This window comes from Pelophylax lessonae (genome assembly GCF_965119305.1).
Source record: "Pelophylax lessonae genome assembly, chromosome: 2".
NCBI lineage: Eukaryota > Metazoa > Chordata > Amphibia > Anura > Ranidae > Pelophylax > Pelophylax lessonae.
The window spans coordinates 205,314,048-205,338,522 of NC_138769.1; the positions used below are offsets into that span (position 1 = coordinate 205,314,048).

At 42.6% G+C, this 24,475-nt stretch overlaps 1 protein-coding gene across 4 annotated transcripts in view; it reads right to left on the reverse strand.

Annotated features, from left to right (window-relative positions):
* BCOR (BCL6 corepressor) overlaps window positions 1–24,475 on the reverse strand; it is a 69,314-nt gene that overhangs the window by 27,887 nt on the left and 16,952 nt on the right. For 2 of the 4 annotated variants that reach the window (XM_082244840.1, XM_082244839.1), the window contains exons 2-6: window positions 15,641–15,774; window positions 13,422–13,497; window positions 9,727–12,495; window positions 8,371–8,424; window positions 3,586–3,763 (exon numbers count right to left, since the gene is read on the reverse strand). In XM_082244840.1, coding sequence (XP_082100966.1) covers window positions 3,586–3,763; window positions 8,371–8,424; window positions 9,727–12,495; window positions 13,422–13,497; window positions 15,641–15,726 — 3,163 coding nt within the window. In that variant the 5' untranslated portion in view covers window positions 15,727–15,774. Of the gene's footprint in view, window positions 1–3,585; window positions 3,764–8,370; window positions 8,425–9,726; window positions 12,496–13,421; window positions 13,498–15,640; window positions 15,775–16,748; window positions 16,799–24,475 lie in introns of those variants that run through there. The other 2 variants (XM_082244841.1, XM_082244842.1) reach the window with 2 other exon arrangements.

Below are 24,475 nucleotides of genomic sequence, written 5' to 3' on the forward strand. Positions count from 1 at the left end.
AGAAAGGAGACTATGCTTTGTATCCTGTTGTGTTGTATACTATTCTCTTTTGAGGACTTGTTTTACCATCTCCATTGTTTTCGCATTGCCTCGAGCAGGGCCTGGGACGTCACACAGCCCCAAGCTCTATCCTAGAAGTTAATAGGCTGGGAGGTGTGAATCACTAAACAGCCCCCCTTTATGGACTTTGGCTCAGTCACTGTGAAGGTCTACAATAGAACAGGTTAGACAATAACCATTCAGCCAGAAAATATCTATTCATGGCTTCATAACTGCATACCTGTCAGTAATTACCCAGAGAACTTCCATCCACTTCGAAAAAATCCTACAGTGTATATATATATTTACACACATACAACTTAATATAGATTCATCTCTTTAAAAGCTCTTTAAAAGCACATATGGGTAATCCTTGACAGTGCCTTCAGAGCCATTTGCTGCCTAATAGAATATAAATGTTTAAATAGCCATTTGTTATTAATTAGAATGCTCTGGCCCTAGAATCAATGCTTAATAAATAAGTGTCAATAAGAAAAATTCTGCTTTAGGTAGTTGTGTATATACAGTATTAAATGTATATACACCTTAGATAGTGGTGTATATACATATATACACATACCATACATATACAAACACAGATTATATATATATATATATATATGTGTGTGTGTTTGTATATGTATGTATACAAACACACACACACACACACAGATATATATATATATATACATATACACACATACATACATACATACAAACACACACAAATATATATATATATATATATATATATATATATATATATATATATCTGTGTGTGTATATGTATATACACACACACACACACACTATATATATACATACATACACATATATATACACACACACACATATACACACATTATATATATATATATATATATATATATATATACATACATACATACATACATACATACACACACACACACATATGTATATATATATAATGCTTTAGCCCCCGTTCACATTGGGGTGACTTGTCTTGCGATTTGATCCTATTGCCAGCAATGGCACTTTTCGAATCGGTGTGACGCCTTGTTGTTTAGCCAGGCAGGCATCACCATAGAACACCCATGGGTATAGAAGCAGGCAGTACGTACTTTAATATGTCTTTGCAAAAAAACAATTCCTTTCTCAGTTTTTGGAGAACTGAAGCTAGGCTAAGGGAAGATAAACCAGGGGTTAACAGTGGTGGAATCACAGGGTAACATTTGCATCTATATTAAGCGCCAGGATCTTATTACGCCTCATCCCATGTGGTTTCGCTGCATAAAGCAGCACAGGAAAGAGTTAAAACCTGTGAAGGGAAAACATTGGCAAGCAGCTGTTTCACACTGCAGAGCTGCGAGGTGGTAATGAAACGGAAAATATTCCGCTCTACACATTGAAGCGGCGTACACAGGTTGAGACGATTTCAGCTACAATCGCAAAATAGCACACGGGCTTCTGAATAGGACGCACAGCGGGGATACGCAGCGCCCAGCGATCCAGGCTCGAGTGGCAATTAACACAGATGGAGCGCCAATACCCATTAACCAGGCATTGTACAGTAACCCTAACCCCTATTGTGCCACTAATGTGCACTCAACATTAATAGACACACCGGAAATTGTGCAGACACGTTGGGATATCCGTGACATGAGTGGCTGCAGATTCACAGCCTTAAAGGTCCGTTTTAAAGGGACAACGCTGCTTTCATACATGAACAGTGCTTTGTTCTAAACAAACTCCTATGCAAACACATGGAAAGTTCATCAAAGAAAATTTTTTTTATGAATAAATATTCTTATTCAAGCTGCTTAAGGGGGCTTAATTTCTTGCTACCATGTTAAAAGAGATCACATTTAAAGACTGCGTGTGTGTATATTTTTTTAACATAGTTTTGTGCCTTGCCCTTCTTATTTGCTCTCAGAGTTCTAATTTTTGGGTGTGTCTTTCTAGCAGACAATGTCAATACCATCGCTAGAGTAAGAACCACAGGGCACAACTAAGCCAGATTTCTTAAAGAGTAATTCCACTTTTGTTGAGAAAAAAAAAATATGACCCTCTGGGTGGTCTAAGTACAAGGATTTTAACAAACGTTGTTGAAGGTTCTTACCTTTTATTATTCTAAAGTAATAGCGGTTTCTCTGTGTCCATGTGCTAAGTGAATGTGTATGGGAGTGGTTTTATAATTATCATTCAGCAGCTGCACCTGCGGAGCTCTAATGAGGAAAGCTGCAGGGTCTGCATCCCTTTAGCCCTTATTTCCCTTTGGCAGTATCTCACCAAAAATGACATTCTTGTTGCAGGGGATGCACAAAATCAAATTTGTATCTTAGTGTAGACTTCTGGAAAAACCAGTAAGCCAATCACACAAGCAGGAAATGACATTTTTAGGGGGCGTTCTGTACACCATCTGTATACAGAACACCTCCAGGTAGCCATATTGCATTGCATTTTACAGAAAATTAGAGCTGCAGATTGAAAAGGTAATTTTTAGTAACATTCAATTACAATATGACTTGTTTTGCAATTGTAGAAGCTATAATATATATATATATATATATATATATATATATATATACATACACACACATATACATATATACATACACACATTATATATATATATATATATATACACACACACTATATATATATATATATATATATATATATATATATTTTTTTTTTTTTTTTTTTTTTACTTTCTTTTTTACTTGCTAATTTTTTTCCCACAAGCGTGGAGTTACCCTTTAAGTACAGAGAAAGTTCATCAAGGAACATAAAGCTGTAATAAGTATACCGATTCTGACAATAGATGCATTTTGGAATAATAGCATCCCCTTACAGCAGAGGTCTTCAAACTACGGCTCTCCAGTTGCTCAGGAACTACAATTCCCATCATGCCTAGTCATGTCAGAGTTTAACAATGCCTCATGGGATGTGTAGTTCTGCAACAGCTGGAGGGCCGTAGTTTGAGGATCCCTGCCTTACAGCTTCACAACTGGGACACGGCTGGATTTAAATACCCTATGAAATGGCCTCTGGAATTAATACCTTGTTACATTATACTAGCTGTGTAATGATAAGTTTTAGACTCAGTAGGGTCTGCAGCCCCATCTACGCACATTTTAGGTAATCGCAAGATATATTAAACTTCTGTCAATTCACCAAATAGATTTATACTCTATTCACAGCATATAGTCACAAAACGTTGAAGATTTATCTATAAACCAGCTTCTAGCATTTACAGAAAAATCACAAACAGCAGGACGCAGCTAACCAGAGTGGATTATATGAGGCTTTGGTGAACACTACTGAGGTCTTAAAGAAAACCTCAAGACACTGACGTCTGGCTATTGGCAGGATGCCCACATGCTCAATATCACCTAATCCCCCAGCTCCAGTATCTTTATTGTACCAGTGCCTGGAAAACGCCAAGTTAAATGAAACACACATTCAATTCGTACGCGAGCCCAAATGTCAGCGGCTTCAAACGAACGTTTCCTAGTCAACTAGCGGACTCCTCGATAATGCTCTGCATTCTGTTTTCCTCACCTTCCGTTTGACTGATGATGGATTCTCCCAGCACTGTAGAGATTGGCTTGTTATGTTCTAGGAGAGGCTTGGCTTCGTCTCGCTCGGGCTGATTGTATTTGCACGTTTCCAAGTCTTTGGTAGGTGTGTGGTCCTCTCGTTCTTTCATTTCAAGCTCAGAAAAACGCATCATAGCACGCTAAAAAGAAAAGGGTAATGAACAAACAAATTCCTTCGCTACAAACGTTAATAAAAAAAAAAAATGAAATAAAACACTATGCGATGACAATATAAAATAATGAATAAGCACTGGGTTTATTTTATAAGGCAAAGAGCAATGTGCAAGTACAATAGCCAACAGCAACCAATCTGCAGTCACATTTTATTCACTGACTGTGCCATTTTGCCACTATATGTAACATCTCTGTTCTTTGCAGTGCCCGAATTTTCATTGCACCAGGTTGGTTTGTTGTGACTATATGCAAACTATACCCATAAAAATGAGGGGAGCTTAAAACACAGAAAAGTAGAACATATGTAGCCATTAACAAATATTCACTAATCAGTATTTATCCATTTAATATAAGTAATATAGATATATATTCCTGTGCATGGGGACCACAAGCAAAGAGGTTCTACTAAAAGGGCAACATGTTCTACGCACTTTGGATAGGATTTACTAAAATTGCAGAGTGCAAAATCTGGTGCAGCTGTACATGGTAGCCAATCAGGCTTCTAACTTCAGCTTGTTCAATATAGCTTTGACAAAAAAAAAATTGGAAGCTGATTGGCTTCTATACAGAGCTTTTTCACACTCCAGTTTTAGTAAATCAACTCCAGTGTGGAGCAGCTCTTAACGAAGTCTGCTTTCTGGGCCCTGTGTATATGGAAATGATGCGTTGTCTCTATTTAAAAAAAAATGACAGGGGCTCTGAACTCCTGGCCTGTGGTCACGGCTGATGAAACAGACTGAACTATATGCATTTACCAATAAACTGAACAGAATAGGGAACAAAAATAAAATGGCAGGAAGCATCTGCTTTTCAGATAAGCTTTCGCTAAGAAACATTATATATATATATATAAATATATATATATATATATATTTTATTATACACATACATATACACACACACACATATATACACCTTCTGATCCACAGGGCATTGTTTAAACATCAATTCCCTTACTATCTGTAGCCATTAAAGATTGCGTTTTTGCTGATATTTCGGTTTTAGGTAGGCCCTGGAGAATTAAAGCTACCACACAGTTTCTTTGGGACTCTGGCGGTAAGATTTATGTGGTCAAGTTCCCAGGCCGGCACATCTGCTATGGCAATTACAAGGCGCCCTTACTTTTTTTTTTATATTCTATAGCAGGAGGCTTCATCATTTTTAAAAAAGGACCTTAAGACTTTAGGGGAAAATGTCCCAGCATCAATGGACATAAACAATGCCTCAGGTGAATGAGAATAAAAAATGACAGGCTCTGTAGACAGTAGGAGGAGAATAATGCCCCATCATTGCTTTCAATGGAAGAAATAGTGCCCTATATCAGTGGGAGTAATAGTGCTTCAAGGGCCGGATAAAGGAAAGTAAAAGGGCACATCTGGTCCATGGGACGCAGTTTGGAGACCCCTGTTCTACAGTAAGGACAGGCGAATTGGGAAGGTGTGCAGGAATAGCCAGTATAGCAGGGAGAGTCCAAAAGGCCGGCCATAGATGGAGCAAATCATGGGTTGCAGGAAAGAAATCCGCCCAATTCCCCTATCAACACAGACAGTGTTAATGCAGGAATCCCTCCTACCGAGCCATTGACCGTGATTATTGCTAGCAGCTATACCAGTATAGCAGGGAGAGCTCACAGCTGGAGTCCAAAAGGCCGGCCATAGATGGAGCAAATCATGGGCTGCAGGAAAGAAATCTGCCCAATTCCCCTATTAACACAGACAGTGTTAATGCAGGAATCCCTCCTACTGAGCCATTGACCGTAATTATTGCTAGCAGCTATACCAGCAGCTTGCAATAATCCCATTTAAAATCTGGCAGGCTGGTTGTATTGATCAACTCGGGAACATTCAGCCCACTCATACATGGTTCGAATCTTGGTGGTTCCTTTTCAACAGCCTAGATTTGAACTGTCTATGGCCGGCTTTACACACAAAAGAAGCTTATACCTGACTCAACCCACCCGATTCCTCCTATAACTGAAGGGTTACAATCACAAGGGCAAACTCTTTAAAATATTTGGCAATTAACATAGGTTTTATATTGTAGGTTCTCTCAATCAAAGACCCTCCTAACACTCTGGTATTGAAGGATGCTGCCTCCCCTTATTGTGTAAAGCACTGCACAAACTGTAACTATATAAATCCTGTATAATAATAAGGATAATCGTTTTTATTGGTTCTAAACCTAGGGACCTTGGACTGTAACTCCTTGAGGGCAGGGACGGACGTGAATGTATAATATATATGTAAAGCGCTGCGGAAATTGATAGCGCTATATAATATATATATAATAAATAAATCAGTGACCACTCTACAAGGGCAAGCAGTAACCACTCCGTACTATATTGGATCGGTTTTGATGTTTGCTGGAAGCGAAGATATCGCTGTGTGCTTTAGCTGTTGACAGTCAACAACATAATTGTACACTACCATATTCTGACTCCTTTAATTACGTATTAAGAGGCAACCTATGTCAGCAACGTTTCCTTCGCCCGGAACTTGGATTATTCTTTAAAAACTGATGGAGTACTTTAAACCGTTACAGCAAAAAAGCAGTCTCATTAAATGAAATCTCAAAAAGGAGTAAAAGGAGTTAACCCGCAGCCCAAGTCCAACTCATTTACACAGGTATAGTTGCCTTTAAACAGGACAGCAGTTATGAATTTGTGATGTGACTCCTGACATTGGAGAATTAATACTGCAGCTGCCCGGTCATTCTCTGGAAATTATTCATGAAAAGCACACTTCTGCCCTCTCTTCACGCTGCCAGCGGCTCCGCAATGGAGGAGGGGCTGAGCGTTAACTCTTCATGAGCAGAACTGAGTACCAAATGATTTTCAGCATTTATTCAGGTTTAATCTTTCCATAACGGCCTGCAGCGTGCAGAATAAATTTTGCAAGAGGTAGCTGAAGAAACACACTACCTGTAGCGGTTTAGATTCACTCACATAGCTGAAAGATAGTGCGTTGCATGTGAGGATTATCACATTTTTGTCACAAGACACTCATAGTAAACGTTATAAAGGTCTGTCCACCAAACCAAAATCTTAGCTTTGTGTAGATTTCGGCAATAGCTACCAAATATCCAATTGTTTTAGGAGTTACAATGGTGGGACATCTCTACTAGGCTCATCACCAAGGTGCACCAATTAAGTCTAGGCAAGAGAGAGTCTCATTCCAAATTTGCCTTAGTTCCGGTTCACACTACCGCGACTTGTCAGGCGACTGGTCAGCCTGACAAGTCGCGGTCCATTCTGTGCTACGGGAACCGTTCTAATAGGAGCGACTCAAGTCACTCCGACTTAGAAAATAGTACTACTTCGGGGCGACTTGCATTGACTTCCATTATGTGAAGTCCGTGCAAGTCGCGGTGCACACGACTTCACAGGTCGCCCCCGAAGTCGGATCGCCATAGTGTGAACCGACACTTAAAGTGGTTGTAAACCTCAGAAATTAAATATACACAAAGCATATCCCTCTATAACAGTGGTCCTCAACCCTGGCCTACAGGGCCCACTAACAGGCCAGATTTTCAAGATAACTGAAATACATCCCAGGTGATATCATTTGCTGCTCAGTGATTGCAGCATTATAGTCTGCATCTCCCTAAGGTAATACCTAAAATCTGGCCTGTTAGTGGGCCCTGTAGGCCAGGGTTGAGGACCACTGCTCTATAGTGTGTACTTGTCTCAATCCAAATTACAAGTACTTGGTGCAATGCTTAGTATTGGTGCAACGCGAGCATATACAGCCTCATGATGAGACAGAAAAAGATGACCGCACTCCGATGTAGATCAAAATTGGAGCATGTTTATTCCACGTCCACGTCGTTTGACGTGGAATAAACATACTCCAATTTTGATCTACAACGGAGTGCGGTCATCTTTTTCTGTCTCATACGGCTTTGGATTACGGATCCGACCAGCACCTGACATCCATCTCACCTGGAGCGGTCTCCCCAATCTGGACTCTATTTATATACAGCCTCATAATGCCATCCTGTCTCTAGCAAACTGGATAAAATATTTTCAGAACCTGCCAAACGGCTGCTTTTGGTGTGGTGGACAGATACACGTCAAACGATTAGCCAGTAAACAGGGCAGCAGTATATAGAATAGCCATTTTTTATGCATGAACTGTCAGGCGGACACCTATAAATGAACGGGACGCGAATGACATCACAAATCCATGGTGACCTGCCGACCTCTTGTACAAGATTGAGCATCACAGTGTAGCCATTTAAAATGCATAAGCATGCTTAAATAATCCAGGCAATGCTAATCTTAAAAAAAGAACAGTTAACAAAGCACATTCGTCTGCCACATTTCATCCCCACAAACACAAAATATATATGGAACAGAGCAAAAAGAAATAAAAAAAATAAAAAAGTTAAGAATGTGTAAATTAAAAGTAGAAGAATATTTGGATGCACTGTTACATGCAAGGGAAGTGTTCCAATTAGCCAAACGCACATGTGTGGCGATAGATTTCAAACACAATGACCATGGCTCATCACATACTTGTAAAGGAAGGAAGAATGCAGAAGCATCTAAATAATTAAAATTTGAAAGACTGACCTCACTGTAAGCAGCAGGTGGACTTAAAATACTGTCCTCTTGTAAGCCTTCCATCTAAGTAATTAAAATGGGCACTTAATACATTTTCTAGATAATCACCCAATTTCAATGCAGCAAATACATTTTATACCAACAGTTTAATACAGCTTGCCTCAAATTGGCCAACTTGCTACAGAAGCAGTACTTACTATAAAACAATTTTAACTTTGTGCGAAGTTTGCGGCAAACATTAAAGCCAATTAAGCAGTAGGTGAAACACAATATTATTATTTCAATTAACTTTCAGAGCTTATGGAAACTTAGGTTTCTGATAATTAGGAATATAAAATAAAGCAAACGCACTGACACTTCAGGCCAACAATCAGAGAGTCTATTAAGCAGAAAGCGAGCCATTTTGTGCTTCAGTAATATATTAGAAGGGTTTATGCATATATCAAAATAGAGGCTACAAAAGTCTAGAGGTACAACATTCATTAGTGCAAGCTCCTAAACACGTTGCTAGGTGTCAAAAGCAGACAGCCTAAAACTAAATCAAGTTTACGCACCAGGCAAACATTTTACCAGGGGAAGACAGAGAGGCCATTGTTATTAGGCAAGCAGGATGCGAGTTTGGGCTGCTCTTGGTAAGGAACAGCAAGCTCAAAAAAGAGACTTAAAACTCACATAGTGCTAACCGCTAGTTTCTTCACTTACGGCAGATCAGATTTTCCACTTTCATTTTATTTGAACAATTAAAAATGATCCCTGATTTATACAGGGCATGGTATTAGAAGCAAAGTCCAGCTACTTTGGATTCCCTGCAACATCCTGGAAAATGTTTGCCATGTGAATCTAAAGGCTAATTCAATTTTAAAGCAAAAAAAAGAGGCACTGGATCATAAATCTAATAATTGGAGAATTCTATTGAATTCAATTTGGATTTGGCAAAATTCAAATTATTTTTTATATTTCAAAAAAATCAAATGTTTAATATGAGATCTGCCATCGCAGACTTTTTTTTTTAGGTGCGAGCATCAGCAAGCACGCGCATATCCGGTATCTTGACATGCACATGCTTGTTTCACGTTTCACCAAGTAAAGAAACAAACATAGGGAAGACAAACTCTGTTTGTTGCATCTTTTAAAATAAGTCAGAAATGGCAGCTCACATATTTCTGTCCTTGACAGATTCTCTTCAAGGATCTGCCATTATTACAGTTCCTTAATTTAGATGTAATTTTTCATACAGCTTTAAGTAAGGATACAAATGTGAATGGATATATCTGATTGGTTGAGGTTGCGTGTACATGGTCATAAAACAATCTGCAGTTACACAAATGCAATACATTAGGGAGGCATGAAAACGCATGAACTCACCTGCAAAGCCCTTTGTTCACGACTTAGTTGGCTTGAGTCAGCATACAATTCAGTAGTCAGGCATTTAAACCGGTCCCCCACATAGCCGGCAGAGTTTGCTATCCTTTTAGTCAATTTTGAGGACTTTGTCACTTTCACAAGTTTCCCATTTATAGTTTCAAACTCCTCGCAAGTATCTTTAAGGGCTCTGTCAGCCATTTCGGAATCTAAATGGCCATTTGTCAAAACAAACTGCTGCAGTTTTTCCTGTGGCTGGCCGTAAAATCCAGCCGGTGAATCTCGATTTTGACTAGGAACCATGAAGCGAGCGCAGGGTTCAGCTGCAGTGCAATCCATGCTTTGGTTTCCTGAAAGGTTCTCCTGTCTGAATGGAAAAATGGGTGAGCTCTGAGAAGGTCTAGGAACCTGAAAAGATTCATGAAAGTCACTCTTTCTTGAAATGTCCTCTCTGACCATTTCATCCCCAAGTACCACCATATCCCGCTGTTGTGAGACCTGCTCCGATTTCTGCTGATCATTCAGAACAGGCTTTTCAGGCACAAAACCATTGACCGAGAAATGATTGTCAGCCTTTGTGTCTTTTTCCCCATTAGAACTCAACATGTCTGGTTTTGAAGCATGCTTTATAGTTACTGCAGATGGCTGGTGGGATTTCACAGTCTTTTCTGCTGGAACTTCAAAATGTTGCTTTGGAGTTGAGTCAGATATATCCAACAATCTACTCCGGCCAACAGGTTCCTCATACCGAGGTCTCTCATGTGACCTCGATCTCCTCTCTGCCTTGTCGTCTTTACTTATTTCCATAGACGGAGGTGGTAGCAAAATCGGATGGACCATGCCCAAGGTATCTTGGTAGGTCATGTAATCCCTGGTAGTTGGTATGCTGTAGGGAATTCCTGGCTTTGGTGCCATTGGACTGGGAAAAAGGCTTCCATTTGGCAACAAGACAGGGTGAGGATACACAGGAGCTTTGCCATGTAAGTGTAAATGAGATAGCGCCAGACTCTCAGAAACTTGGTATGGGATAAAACTGCTAGGATAAGCCAAAGGTGTAGAGCAGAAGGGTTCATTCTGATGCAAAAACATAGGAGCAGGGGGCAGACTACTTTCATTCGCTTTTAAGGTTGACTCTAGAACAGAAGGCTTTGGTGCCTTGCTGCTCTTACTGGGTGTACTTGTAGGCTGAACCTGTTGTGAGACAGACTTACTGTTGTCTGCAGGGCTTTTGTTTTCCCCATTGGCATTGGGTGCAGGCGAAGCAGATGCTGGACGACCTGCACTGGACACACAACTGGTAGTGCTACTGATAACTCCTTCTGAACTGCCCATACGAGGACATGAGGAACTTCTTTGTTGTGGCATCACCCTCTCCAATGCTTTGTTTTTTAGTGGCATGATCATGCCATTCATTTCTTCTGTGCTAGTCATGCCAGGCACTACCCATGATGATGAAGCAGTGCTAATTATTTCAGGTCGATATACAGAGTTGCCACTCCCAGATGGTGAAATAGCAGCTTTCTGAATGTCCCTGGGGCTCATTCCAAGAGTAGTCCCTGAATGCCCCGAAAGCAACATGGCAGACATCTCTACATCACCAAGCTTTGAAGACAAATCAAGTGGCTTCTCCGCTCCATCTTTGTGAGGTGGTGTCTGCTTTTCCACCAAGCCAGGAGACCTGCTTTCTTTTCTTTCCTTCAAATGCTTTTTAGGGTGTGCTGGTATCTGCGCAATGTCACTTTCAACACACTTGTTTTTTGTGCTGGGTGGCCTTAAAGGTGTAAGCTCGCTGATCACACTATTGTGTGATTTGGTGTGGACAACAGAAGTAGGCGGTGTTGAGATTTTGACATATGAGGTTTGGAAATCTGTGTAGCTGTCCCCAACAGGTTGACTCGGCTGGTGAAGTCTTGGAGATGGTCTCTGAGAAGATGTAAGCAACAGTGAGGCTTCTGGAGAGATACTGCTTGCTACAGACTTTGAACAGGGAACCCTTGGTTGCTTATTGGTCTGGATGTGTGAATATCCATGTGGATCAACAGTGGATGCTGTGCTAACTCCCATTTTCCATGGTAAATTCTTTTCTAGACAGTGAACAGTAGTGGGCATTGCAGGAGCTGCTGATGGTGCAGGAATCCTCATGGGAGGTGCCAAAGTTGATGGAATGTGGGGGCTTACATAATGGGAAGGTGGAAGGTATACAAAGCGCTCACCATTTGGACAGACAGGTGAGTAGGCCAAGTGCTGTGGCAAACTGTAAGCAGACTGCTGAGGTAGAAATGCTTTATACATGTTCAGAGAATACTTATTTGGTGAGTCGATGAAGGGGTACATAGCTGGAGAAGTATTGTCTATATAGGGGTGCATCCATGGAATCCGTAAGTAGTTAGCACCATTAACACCTAATTGACTCTGCTTGTCATTTGCTGTTCTGTCCAAAACGAGTGCCTCACTGGTAGGGACAGATGTCTTTTGTAGTCCTGGTGGGGTTTTAAACAATGAGTTAAAGCCATTTGGCTGTTTTCCAGTTATAGAAGAGCTTTCCATTGTATCAGTAGAATTTGGCTTAAACTGAAGATCAGGATTTCGGTCAGGTGCATATCCCAGGCCTGGAATTTGGTTGGAAGGTTCTCTGACTTTATCAGCGCCAAGACCACATAAACTGGAATAGATCATGCCACCTGGTACTCGCAAACCATCCTGCATAAGTCCAGTTCGGTCCATGCCAAGAGCGGTTAAGCCATCCATTCTGTGTACAGCTGCTGCGTCCACCTTCATAACATAATGAGAAAAACAAGAAAGAAAAGAGAATCAAATATGTAAAAATATTACCAGTGACTGCTCTATTAAATAGGAAGAAAAAAAAGCAAGGGACTTCCACCTAAAACTTAACATTCATGTTGTAAAGTGCTGCGCAAACTGTTGGTGCTATATAAATCCTGTATTATAATAATAATAATATTAACCAGGCCAGATAACCCCCTGTGCAGCATGGAGAGTCATCAATTTTGGTAGTTACTAAAAACGATTTCACCAGAATGGTGGGTTACAGGGAATATAAAAATCCAGCAGGCTGGTTGTACGTAAGTTGATTATTCATACATTCAGCCTGCCCATACATGGTTCGAATCTCAGCCAGTCTCTGGAAAACAGGCAAAGATTCAAACTGTCTATTGCTGGCATAAGGCTGGCCATAAATGAGGCAATTGATGTGTGGATGGGAGAACCCCTCCAGTTCAGCAGGGACCAGCCAAATCAGCCAAATCCAGTTCAATCAGGGACCAGCGGGGAAGCTTGACAGCAGGAAGGCTTCCCCGCCATCAGAATACACTGATCAGCACTGCCAACTATAGCTGGCAGCGATGATTAAGAGAAAATTTTCCAACAGGCTGGTTGTACACAAGTCGATCGACTCAACCAGCCTTCCAATCTTCCCATACATGGATCGAAATTTGGCTGGTCCCTGCTGAACTTGCCGAATTTCAATCCATGCATGGCTGGCTTAAGAAAGCCCAATATGTGGCTAGCCAGACAGATAACCCTGCGATACACTCCACAACAATACAAACACAAATGAAGCCATGTATAAAACGCTTTAATCACGTTGTAGCTGATGTCATAACGTATTTGGAGTCATTTTTCATGGACTAGTCAAAATTTCCAAGATGGCTCTGCGTATTTATTCATGCGGCTCTTACCAAGCTGTGACCAAGATGATCCTCTCTCAGTTCAAGTCTGGCTTTCTGAATGTCGCCATCATTAATTAGAATTTTCCTGAAAAGAGATTAAGAAAATCTGTATTCATAAACAATGCAGACCATAAAGCCTGTACAAACCCTTGTGCCAATTTACTATAGAAAAAACACAAATTTAAAAAAAATAAAAAATGAACATGCCTGCTAATAATGGCACACAACATTCCTAAAACCTGAGCACAATTTTCACATGTCATTTTCTTCCAGAACAGTTACATTGATATAAATCTAACAATGGCACAGTGGTGTAGTGCTTAGCACTTTCACCTAGCAGCAAGAGGGTCGCTGGTTCGAATCCCAACCACGACACCACCTGCCTGGAGTTTGCATGTTCTCCCTGTGCCTGCGTGGGTTTCCTCCGGGTACTCCGGTTTCCTCCCACACTCCAAAGACATGCTGGTAGGTTAATTGGATCATGTATAAAAAAAACTGGCCCTACTGTGTATGTATGTGAGTTAGGGACCTTAGATTGTAAGCTCCTTGAGGGCAGGGACTGATGTGAATGTACAATGTATATGTAAAGCGCTGCGTAAATTGACAGCGCTATATAAGTACCTGAAATAAATAAATAAAAATAATACATTTGCTCTAGCTAAAATTAATGCTTTCTGTTTATTAGTGGACAGTCACTATTTGAGCCTAAACAAAATAAAAAAGAGTAAACACTTTTTTCCCTGTGCTATATAAATATCTCAAAATAAAAAGAACTCTCTTTTGCCACTGAACACATAATACAGTAAGTATCTGTTTCTATGCGTGGCTTCTATTATACTTCTTTTCAAATTGAGTAGTTCCTAGTTTGGCCTGCAGGTGTCACTACTGCTGCCTGTATGGCTAATTGCAGAATAGCAGCTGCCACCCTAAGGGCCCTTTCACACTAGTCCATAGGCTTATATTGAATGGGCTTGTAGCGCACTCTCAAGGAATGAAAAACCACACCTGCAGCGTATTTCGGCAAGGCAGCACACACTGTGCATTATGGAAATTGCGGTAAAATGTGCCCTTTATTGCTCGCTACCACAATGCACAAATGTGAAGCCAGCCCACAAAGAGGGTGATGATAGATAAAAACATCAGACCATTTACATGTTTTTGAAAAGACCTCTTTGCAGTGAGCTGACCTTTGTATGGCCATACACCGCCCCATATTGGCAGACCAATTCCAATAATAGCGCTGTGTCGGGGATAACACTTGCTTGATAATGAGCACTCGGAAGTGTCTGCCAACGCACCCAGTCTGGAAAATGTCTGCAATAGCTACATCTTCTTAATAAAATAATTGTTCATTTATAATAAAATGATGGCTGTGTAAGGGGAGGGGGGGGGGGATACCAGTGATGAGGTTATAGTCTTCAGAATAGCTAAAGCTGTCACATATATTGCAATCTGATTGTAAAATCTACTGAAGAAGAAATAAAGGGGGAAATGCGTTTATTTTTAGTGTAAACATTAGTGCATTTCCCACTGAAATATATCGAAACCACCGTTACACAAGTGCTATGAGGTGCTGCGTCAGCTGTGCCAAGAAACGCTATCCTATTCCTGCCACTGGAATGCATATATGTGGCTGGGCCAAAATCTGCATGTACATAACACATGGATGGGAACCTAGGCTAAAGGTCTGGCAGGAGGTGGCATCAGCAGGCATTACATGTGACGTGAGGCCGTTTCTATTATTATCTAATAGCATGTGCCAAAAATCCAAAAGCACTTGTGCCAAGGTTCTAAGTTTAAAGTTCTTCTCGAATGTACGCCATTACCACAGCGCTGTAAAAAGTGTACCATCTGGTTTTATTTATTTGGTGGGTGGGGCTCATTTACATGGGTACAGGGGTACAGAGATGGGTGGTTACCAGCATCCAGTGGCAGCCTGTGATTGGTGTGTACAGATCTGTCACTGTATGGCGCTCTGCTCCCATGTGAATGAGCCCTCCTCTGGTGTGTGTCTAGAAATGGGTGGATTAATCTTTGTAAATCTCCCCCCCATGTGAGTGTGGGGGGTCAGAGGAGCTTTTCTCCAGTATTCATCAGGCACAGGGCACGATGTGATGATCAGTGTCTCCGGAGGACGGGAAGCCGCCTTCCATATGCGGGGCTCCTCGGGGCTGATGAATGGAGGCGGCTCAGCAGATGCTGTAATTTAGATTAATTAGGGCCATTACCTGTCTTCATTGATGCCACACATGCGGACTCTCTCATTGCTCATCCAGCTATGTACGTTCCCATACAGGGGGGTTGCCGAAAGCATGTCGCCCCCTTCCCAGCAAAGCCTTCTCGTGTCCGGTCAATGTGTCCCCTGTGTGGAAACATAAGAAGAAGAGCGTGAGACTGGGGGGCACACATCGGGCGGATGTCACAATGCGCACACATCTGGCAAGGTCACACTACACAAAGAGATTGGGAGATGTCACACTACACAAAGAGATTGGGAGATGTCACACTATACACAGAGATTGGGAGATGTCACACTATACACAGAGATTGGGCGATGTCACACTATACACAGAGATTGGGCGATGTCACACTATACACAGAGATTGGGCGATGTCACACTATACACAGAGATTGGGCGATGTCACACTATACACAGAGATTGGGAGATGTCACACTATACACAGAGATTGGGCGATGTCACACTATACACAGAGATTGGGCGATGTCACACTATACACAGAGATTGGGCGATGTCACACTATACACAGAGATTGGGCGATGTCACACTATACACAGAGATTGGGAGATGTCACACTATACACAGAGATTGGGCGATGTCACACTACACACAAAGATTGGGCGATGTCACACTATACACAGAGATTGGGCGATGTCACACTATACACAGAGATTGGGCGATGTCACACTATACACAGAGATTGGGAGATGTCACACTATACACAGAGATTGGGAGATGTCACACTATACACAGAGATTGGGCGATGTCACACTGTATACACAGAGATTGGGCGATGTCACACTATACACAGAGATTGGGAGATGTCACACTATACACAGAGATTGGGAGATGTCACACTATACACAGAGATTGGGAGATGTCACACTATACACAGAGATTGGGCGATGTCACACTGTATACACACACATCGGGCAATATCACACTGTATACAGGCAGACCTCTGTCACTGATCATTCATAATATGGGACTGGGAGGTGAGAGATCGGCTGCTGGTACGGGTACATTCCCAGCAATAAAGGGGGGGGAGATGCAAATTGAGGTCGTTAATAGGTCACCAGCCGATCTCATTAACCCACCGAGCCCCGCAGCCATTTGTCAGCGACAATCCTCTGTCAGCGATCCTGGCACGGTGCGGGCGGCGATCACTGAGCCGGAGTATAGCAGAGAGCTGTCATCACTCCAGACTGAACCCCCGATGGGCCCCCCCCCCCCCCCCAGACATCACAGCATTCCCCGCTCTGTCCTGGCGGCTCCATCCCTCTTGTAGAGTCCCGGGAGAGGAGAGGAGAAGATGGATGGAGAGGAGAGGAGCGGAGGGCTCTGTCCTTGTATGGAGAGGGAACAGCGGAGAGGAGAGGACAGCCCCGATCACTACACTCCATCATCGTCCCCTATACAAGATATGACAGTCCTATATATACACACACATCACTCGGGGACATATTACTATCACCCGACACATCGTCCCCGTCATTCCTCTATAGACCCGTATATAATCACACGTCACATCGTCCCCGTACATTACCCTACACACCCGTATATATCACCCGACATATCGTCCCTGTCATTCCTCTATAGAACCGTATATATCACCCGACACATCGTCCCCTGTACATTACTCTATAGACCCGTATATATCACACGGCACATCATCCCCTGTACATTACTCTATAGACCCGTATATATCACACGTCACATCGTCCCCGTACATTACCCTATACACCCGTATATATCACCCGACACATCGTCCCCTGTACATTACTCTATAGACCCGTATATATCACACGGCACATCATCCCCTGTACATTACTCTATAGACCCGTATATATCACACGTCACATCGTCCCCGTACATTACCCTATACACCCGTATATATCACCCGACACATCGTCCCCTGTACATTACTCTATAGACCCGTATATATCACACGGCACATCGTCCCCGTACATTACCCAACACATCGTCCCCTGTACATATCGTATCATATATCATCCAATACCGGACACATCCTTCCTATATACATGGATACATCCTTCCTATATACATGGATACATCCTTCCTATATACATGGATACATCCCTCCTATATACATGGATACATCCCTCCTATATACATGGATACATCCCTCCTATATACATGGATACATCCTTCCTATATACATGGATACATCCCTCCTATATACATGGATACATCCCTCCTATATACATGGATACATCCTTCCTATATACATGGATACATCCTTCCTATATACATGGATACATCCCTCCTATATGCATGGATAGATCCTTCCTATATACATCGATACATCCTTCCTATATACATGGATACATCCTTCCTATATACATGGATACATCCTTCCTATATACATGGATACATCCTTCCTATATACATGGATACATCCCTCCTATATACATGGATACATCCTTCCTATATACATGGATACATCCTTCCTATATACATGGATACATCCCTCCTATATGCATGGATAGATCCTTCCTATATACATCGATACATCCCTCCTATATAAATGGATACATCCCTCCTATATAAATGGATACGTCCCTCCTATATAAATGGATACATCCCTCCTATATAAATGGATACATCCCTCCTATATACATGGATACATCCTTCCTATATACATGGATACATCCTTCCTATATACATGGATACATCCCTCCTATATAAATGGATACATCCCTCCTATATACATGGATAGATCCCTCCTATATACATGGATACATCCCTCCTATATACATGGATAGATCCCTCCTATATACATGGATACATCCCTCCTATATACATGGATAGATCCCTCCTATATACATGGATACATCCCTCCTATATAAATGGATACATCCTTCCTATATACATGGATAGATCCCTCCTATATACATGGATACATCCCTCCTATATGCATGGATACATCCTTCCTATATGCATGGATACATCCCTCCTATATACATCGATACATCCCTCCTATATACATCGATACATCCCTCCTATATACATGGATACATCCCTCCTATATAAATGGATACATCCCTCCTATATACATCCCTCCTATATACATGGATACATCCCTCCTATATAAATGGATACATCCCTCCTATATACATCCCTCCTATATACATGGATACATCCCTCCTATATAAATGGATACATCCTTCCTATATACATGGATAGATCCCTCCTATATACATGGATACATCCTTCCTATATGCATGGATAGATCCTTCCTATATGCATGGATACATCCCTCCTATATACATGGATACATCCCTCCTATATACATGGATACATCCCTCCTATATACATGGATACATCCCTCCTATATACATGGATACATCCCTCCTATATACATGGATACATCCCTCCTATATACATGGATACATCCTTCCTATATACATGGATACATCCCTCCTATATACATGGATACATCCCTCCTATATACATCGATACATCCCTCCTATATACATCGATACATCCCTCCTATATACATGGATACATCCCTCCTATATACATGGATACATCCCTCCTATATACATGCACACCGGCATTTATAATCTAGTTAATATAATAATAATATAACCCCATATATTAAGATTACCGATACTCATTGAATCCTAAATCATCGCCCGGACTCATATAACCCCGCATAGATTTACCGATACTCACAGGAATCCTATAAAAGCACCCGGATTCGAGGTAACCCCAAATATATCATCCGGACTCATAAGGACCACATATACAATTACCTGGACCCATAGGGATCCTATATAATCACCCGGATTAACCTTAAATATATCATCCGAACTCAAAAGAAACCCCAAATATATTACCCGGACTCAAAGTAACACCATATATAATTACCGGGACTCTCAGCAACTCTATAGAATCACCCAGATTCGTGGTAACTCCAAATATAGATCACCCAGACTCAAAGGGACCCTAAAAAATCAGAGGGGTTCAACGTAACATCATATAAAATTACTGGGACTCCTAGGGATCCTATATAAATCACCCTGATTCGTGGCAACCGCAAATATAACACCCGGACTCTCAGAGACCCCATATATAGCCACCCGGACTCATAGAAACTGTATATAATCACCCGGACTCACAGGAACCCCGTATATAGCAGCCCGGACTCATAGAAACCGTATATAATCACCCGGACTCTCAGAGACCCCATATATAGCCACCCGGACTCATATAAACCGTATATAATCACCCGGACTCTCAGAGACCCAATATATAGCCACCCGGACTCATATAAACCGTATATAATCACCCGGACTCTCAGAGACCCCATATATAATCACCCGGACTCATAGAAACTGTATAAAATCACCCGGACTCTCAGAGACCCCATATATAATCACCCGGACTCATATAAACCGTATATAATCACCCGGACTCCTATAAACCGTATATAATCACCCGGACTCACAGGAACCCCATATATAGCAACCCGGACTCATATAAACCGTATATAATCACCCGGACTCACAGGAACCCCATATATAGCAACCCGGACTCATATAAACCGTATATAATCACCCGGACTCAGAGACCCCATATATAAACCACCCGGACTCCTATAAACCGTATATAATCACCCGGACTCACAGGAACCCCGTATATAGCAGCCCGGACTCATAGAAACCGTATATAATCACCCGGACTCTCAGAGACCCAATATATAGCCACCCGGACTCATATAAACCGTATATAATCACCCGGACTCAGAGACCCCATATATAAACCACCCGGACTCCTATAAACCGTATATAATCACCCGGACTCACAGGAACCCCGTATATAGCCACCCGGACTCATAGAACCCCCATATATAATCACCTGGACTCCGAGACCCTGTATAATCACCCGGACTCAGGAGAAGAGCAGATATATGAGCGGACACGTGTGTCTCCCACGTAGAATACACGGACACATCGTAGCCGTACAAGATCGTACCACCCACATACATTACACTGAAACATCTATACATCGTACTTGTACAATCGTTCGTGTATGATCCGATCAGCCACCTATAGATACATTACCTGATCTCCGGCTATACACGGACACATCGCTTCCTAACTAGGAGCTGGATAATACAATCTACGATGTGTCTGTATACAGCCAGGACGTTCTACACCTGTGCCTTCTATATGATACCTGAATGTATACAACACCGACACATAGTCCGTATATACTATATACCACATCGTCCTTATACATTATATCCATAAACGCCGACACATCGTCCTAATGCACTGCATTGCTATACACACACATCGTCCTTCTACATCCCCAGATAACACATCGTCCTTATACATCCCCAGATAACACATCGTCCCTATACATTATATCCCCAGATAACACATCGTCCCTATACATTATATCCCCAGATATATCTATATTCCTAGCTAACAAAGGCACATATCATATTGGCCGATATAGATACAATGTATAGTGTCATTTATCCGGGAATATAGAAGTGTATTAGGACGATGTGTCCGTGTTATATATCTGGAGATATATATGGTCGCCCCCATACATTCTAATCACAGATCTATAGCAGTACATAGTCCCCTGTCAGCCCGGGGATATTACACGGACATATCTTATAATCAATTCTGTAATATCACATCTCCCTATATCACCGCAAACAGAATTATACTGTATATCACCACGGACATATTAAATGGCACACTGATATATATACTCATCCTATACTCAACCCGCGTTGAGTATATGTATCCCTATACATTTCCATCCCTATACATTCCCGTCCCACCCCTATACAACCCCATCCCTATACATTACCATCCCAGCGCTATACATTTCCATCCCTATACATTCCCGTCCCACCCCTATACAACCCCATCCCTATACATTACCATCCCAGCGCTATACATTTCCATCCCTATACATTTCCATCCCACCCCTATACAACCCCATCCCTATACATTACCATCCCAGCGCTATACATTTCCATCCCTATACATTCCCGTCCCACCCCTATACAACCCCATCCCTATACATTACCATCCCAGCGCTATACATTTCCATCCCTATACATTCCCGTCCCACCCCTATACAACCCCATCCCTATACATTACCATCCCAGCGCTATACATTTCCATCCCTATACATTCCCGTCCCACCCCTATACAACCCCATCCCTATACATTACCATCCCAGCGCTATACAACCCCATCCCAGCTCTATACATTTCCATCCCACCCCTATACATTCCCATCCCAGCTCTATACATTTCCATCCCTATACATTCCCGTCCAACCCCATCCCTATACATTCCCGTCCCACCCCTATACAACCCCATCCCTATACATTTCCATCCCAGCTCTATACATTCCCATCCAACCCCATCCCATCCCTATACAATCCCATCCAACCCCATCCCTATACATTCCCGTCCCACCCCTATACATTTCCATCCCTATACATTCCCACCCCACCCCTATACAATCCCATCACATCCCTATACATTCCCATCCCAGTTCTATACGTTCCCATCCCATCTCAGCTCTATACTTTCCCATCCCAGCTCTATACATTTCCATGTCCTCCCAGCTCTATACGTTCTCATCCCATCCCAGCTCCATACACGGATCCATCGGAGTTCTCTGATTGGCGGACATATCTCTCCATATATTACCGTACATATCGCTCCTCTACATCATACCGTGTAGAGAGGGACACATCGGACCCTCTACATGGCATCATACCAGTTATAAGGGCACAAACCACAATATAACCCCGAGTACATCACACAACCCACATATACCACGGGCACATCGTACGGTATAACACAGTACGGTATACAGAACATCGATCTAGAATATTACACGGTACAGGGCATGAGCATGCTGTAGGGAAGCACATGGTAAGGTATGGGGCATTACACACCATTATACATCGTACACAGTAATATTTATGTCAGTGATTGTACCGATATATACACACACGCTGGAAGACACTTCTCCAATAAAGTCATCACATTGGGGTACAAATGAGAATAACCCCCAGGAAGAGGCCATCAATGTTGGAGGAGATAAATCATTAGTGATCGGGCTGAGCATTAGCAGGCGCTGTGCGCTCCGCTCCGCTCCAGGCGGCAGGTGAAAGGTGACAGGCAGCCTTTTATTTCCTGCCTCCGGCCCCAGCTCAGGGGCCACATACACCATCATTCCGTGACCTACATACAAAGCTTCCTAGACAGCGGAGAGCCCGACACGTCCATCACATTCCTTACACCAAGGAGGCTCCTGGGGTGGGGGGCCAGGGGAACTCACATCTCTATTGCCAGAGCCTGGAACTACGCGATCTCTAGGAAGCCCGATTGTCCGATCTACAACGGGAATTCTACCATACAGTCTGTACCCCGGGAATCAGGAGGGGATTCTACCATACTCGCTCTATGCACCCCATTAATTGAAAACGGATTGTACCATACACGGATGTACCCCGTTAATCGGGGGTGATTGTCTCATACACAATCTGTGCACCCCTATAATAACTGTATACCATACACCGGTTGTACCCCGTTAATTGGGGAGTGACTGTACCATACACAATCTATACACCCCTATAATTACTGCATTAACGGGCTGTACCCCATTAATCGGAGAGTGATTGTACCATACACAATCTGCACCCCTATAATTACTGCATACCATAGACGGGCTGTACCCCATTAATCGGGAGTGATTGTACCATACACAATCTATGCACCCCTATAATTACTGCATACTATAGACGGGCTGTACCCCGTTAATCGGGGAGTGATTGTACCATACACAATCTGCACCCCTATAATTACTGCATACCATAGACGGGCTGTACCCCATTAATCGGGGAGTGATTGTACCATACACAATCTATGCACCCCTATAATTACTGCATACCATAGACGGGCTGTACCCCATTAATCGGGGAGTGATTGTACCATACACAATCTATGCACCCCTATAATTACTGCATACCATAGACGGGCTGTACCCCATTAATCGGGGAGTGATTGTACCATACACAATCTATGCACCCCTATAATTACTGCATACCATAGACGGGCTGTACCCCGTTAATCGGGGAGTGATTGTACCATACACAATCTATGCACCCCTATAATTGCTGTACCCCGTTAATCAGGAGGTGATTGTGTCATGCTCCCTAATAATTGAAAACTGATTGTGCCATACACAATATAAGCTGTACCCCGATAATCGGGAGGACATGAGAACGCTACTTTTAGGATCGCCAGATGTCATAGTTGGCCTCGGATGTCCCCGGGGACAGGTGTGACAGCTCATAAAGCTGCCAGTATCCGGTGACAGGACAGAGGAGATCGCGGCTGGAATATTGCCGCACGCGATCCTAAGTAAATCCGATCGCACGGTGTACGTGACCTTGACAATGTGTCAGCGGAGGACTGGAAGCCGGGGGAGCGGCGGAGCAGATGGCCGTCTCTCCCGACAGAGGAATGCGATCATCGCCAATTCCTCTTATCTCCGATCTGACAATAGAGGGTCCGCTTTGCCATTAGCGAGCCTGTTACACGGCTCCGGCAGCGCAGGGGTTACACGGGAAGTGTCAGGGAACAAGCTGCGTTTTATTAACAGGATTATCGCGGCGGATGATTTATTCCAGGGCCGCATTTTAATTGCTCTGGGGGGAGAGCCGTCTTCTCGTCACTGCGCCAGCGCCGCGTCCTGCTGCTAAATGCCGGGGGAGGGGGCACCGTGCGCTCTCAAATTGATGGCAGGAAGAG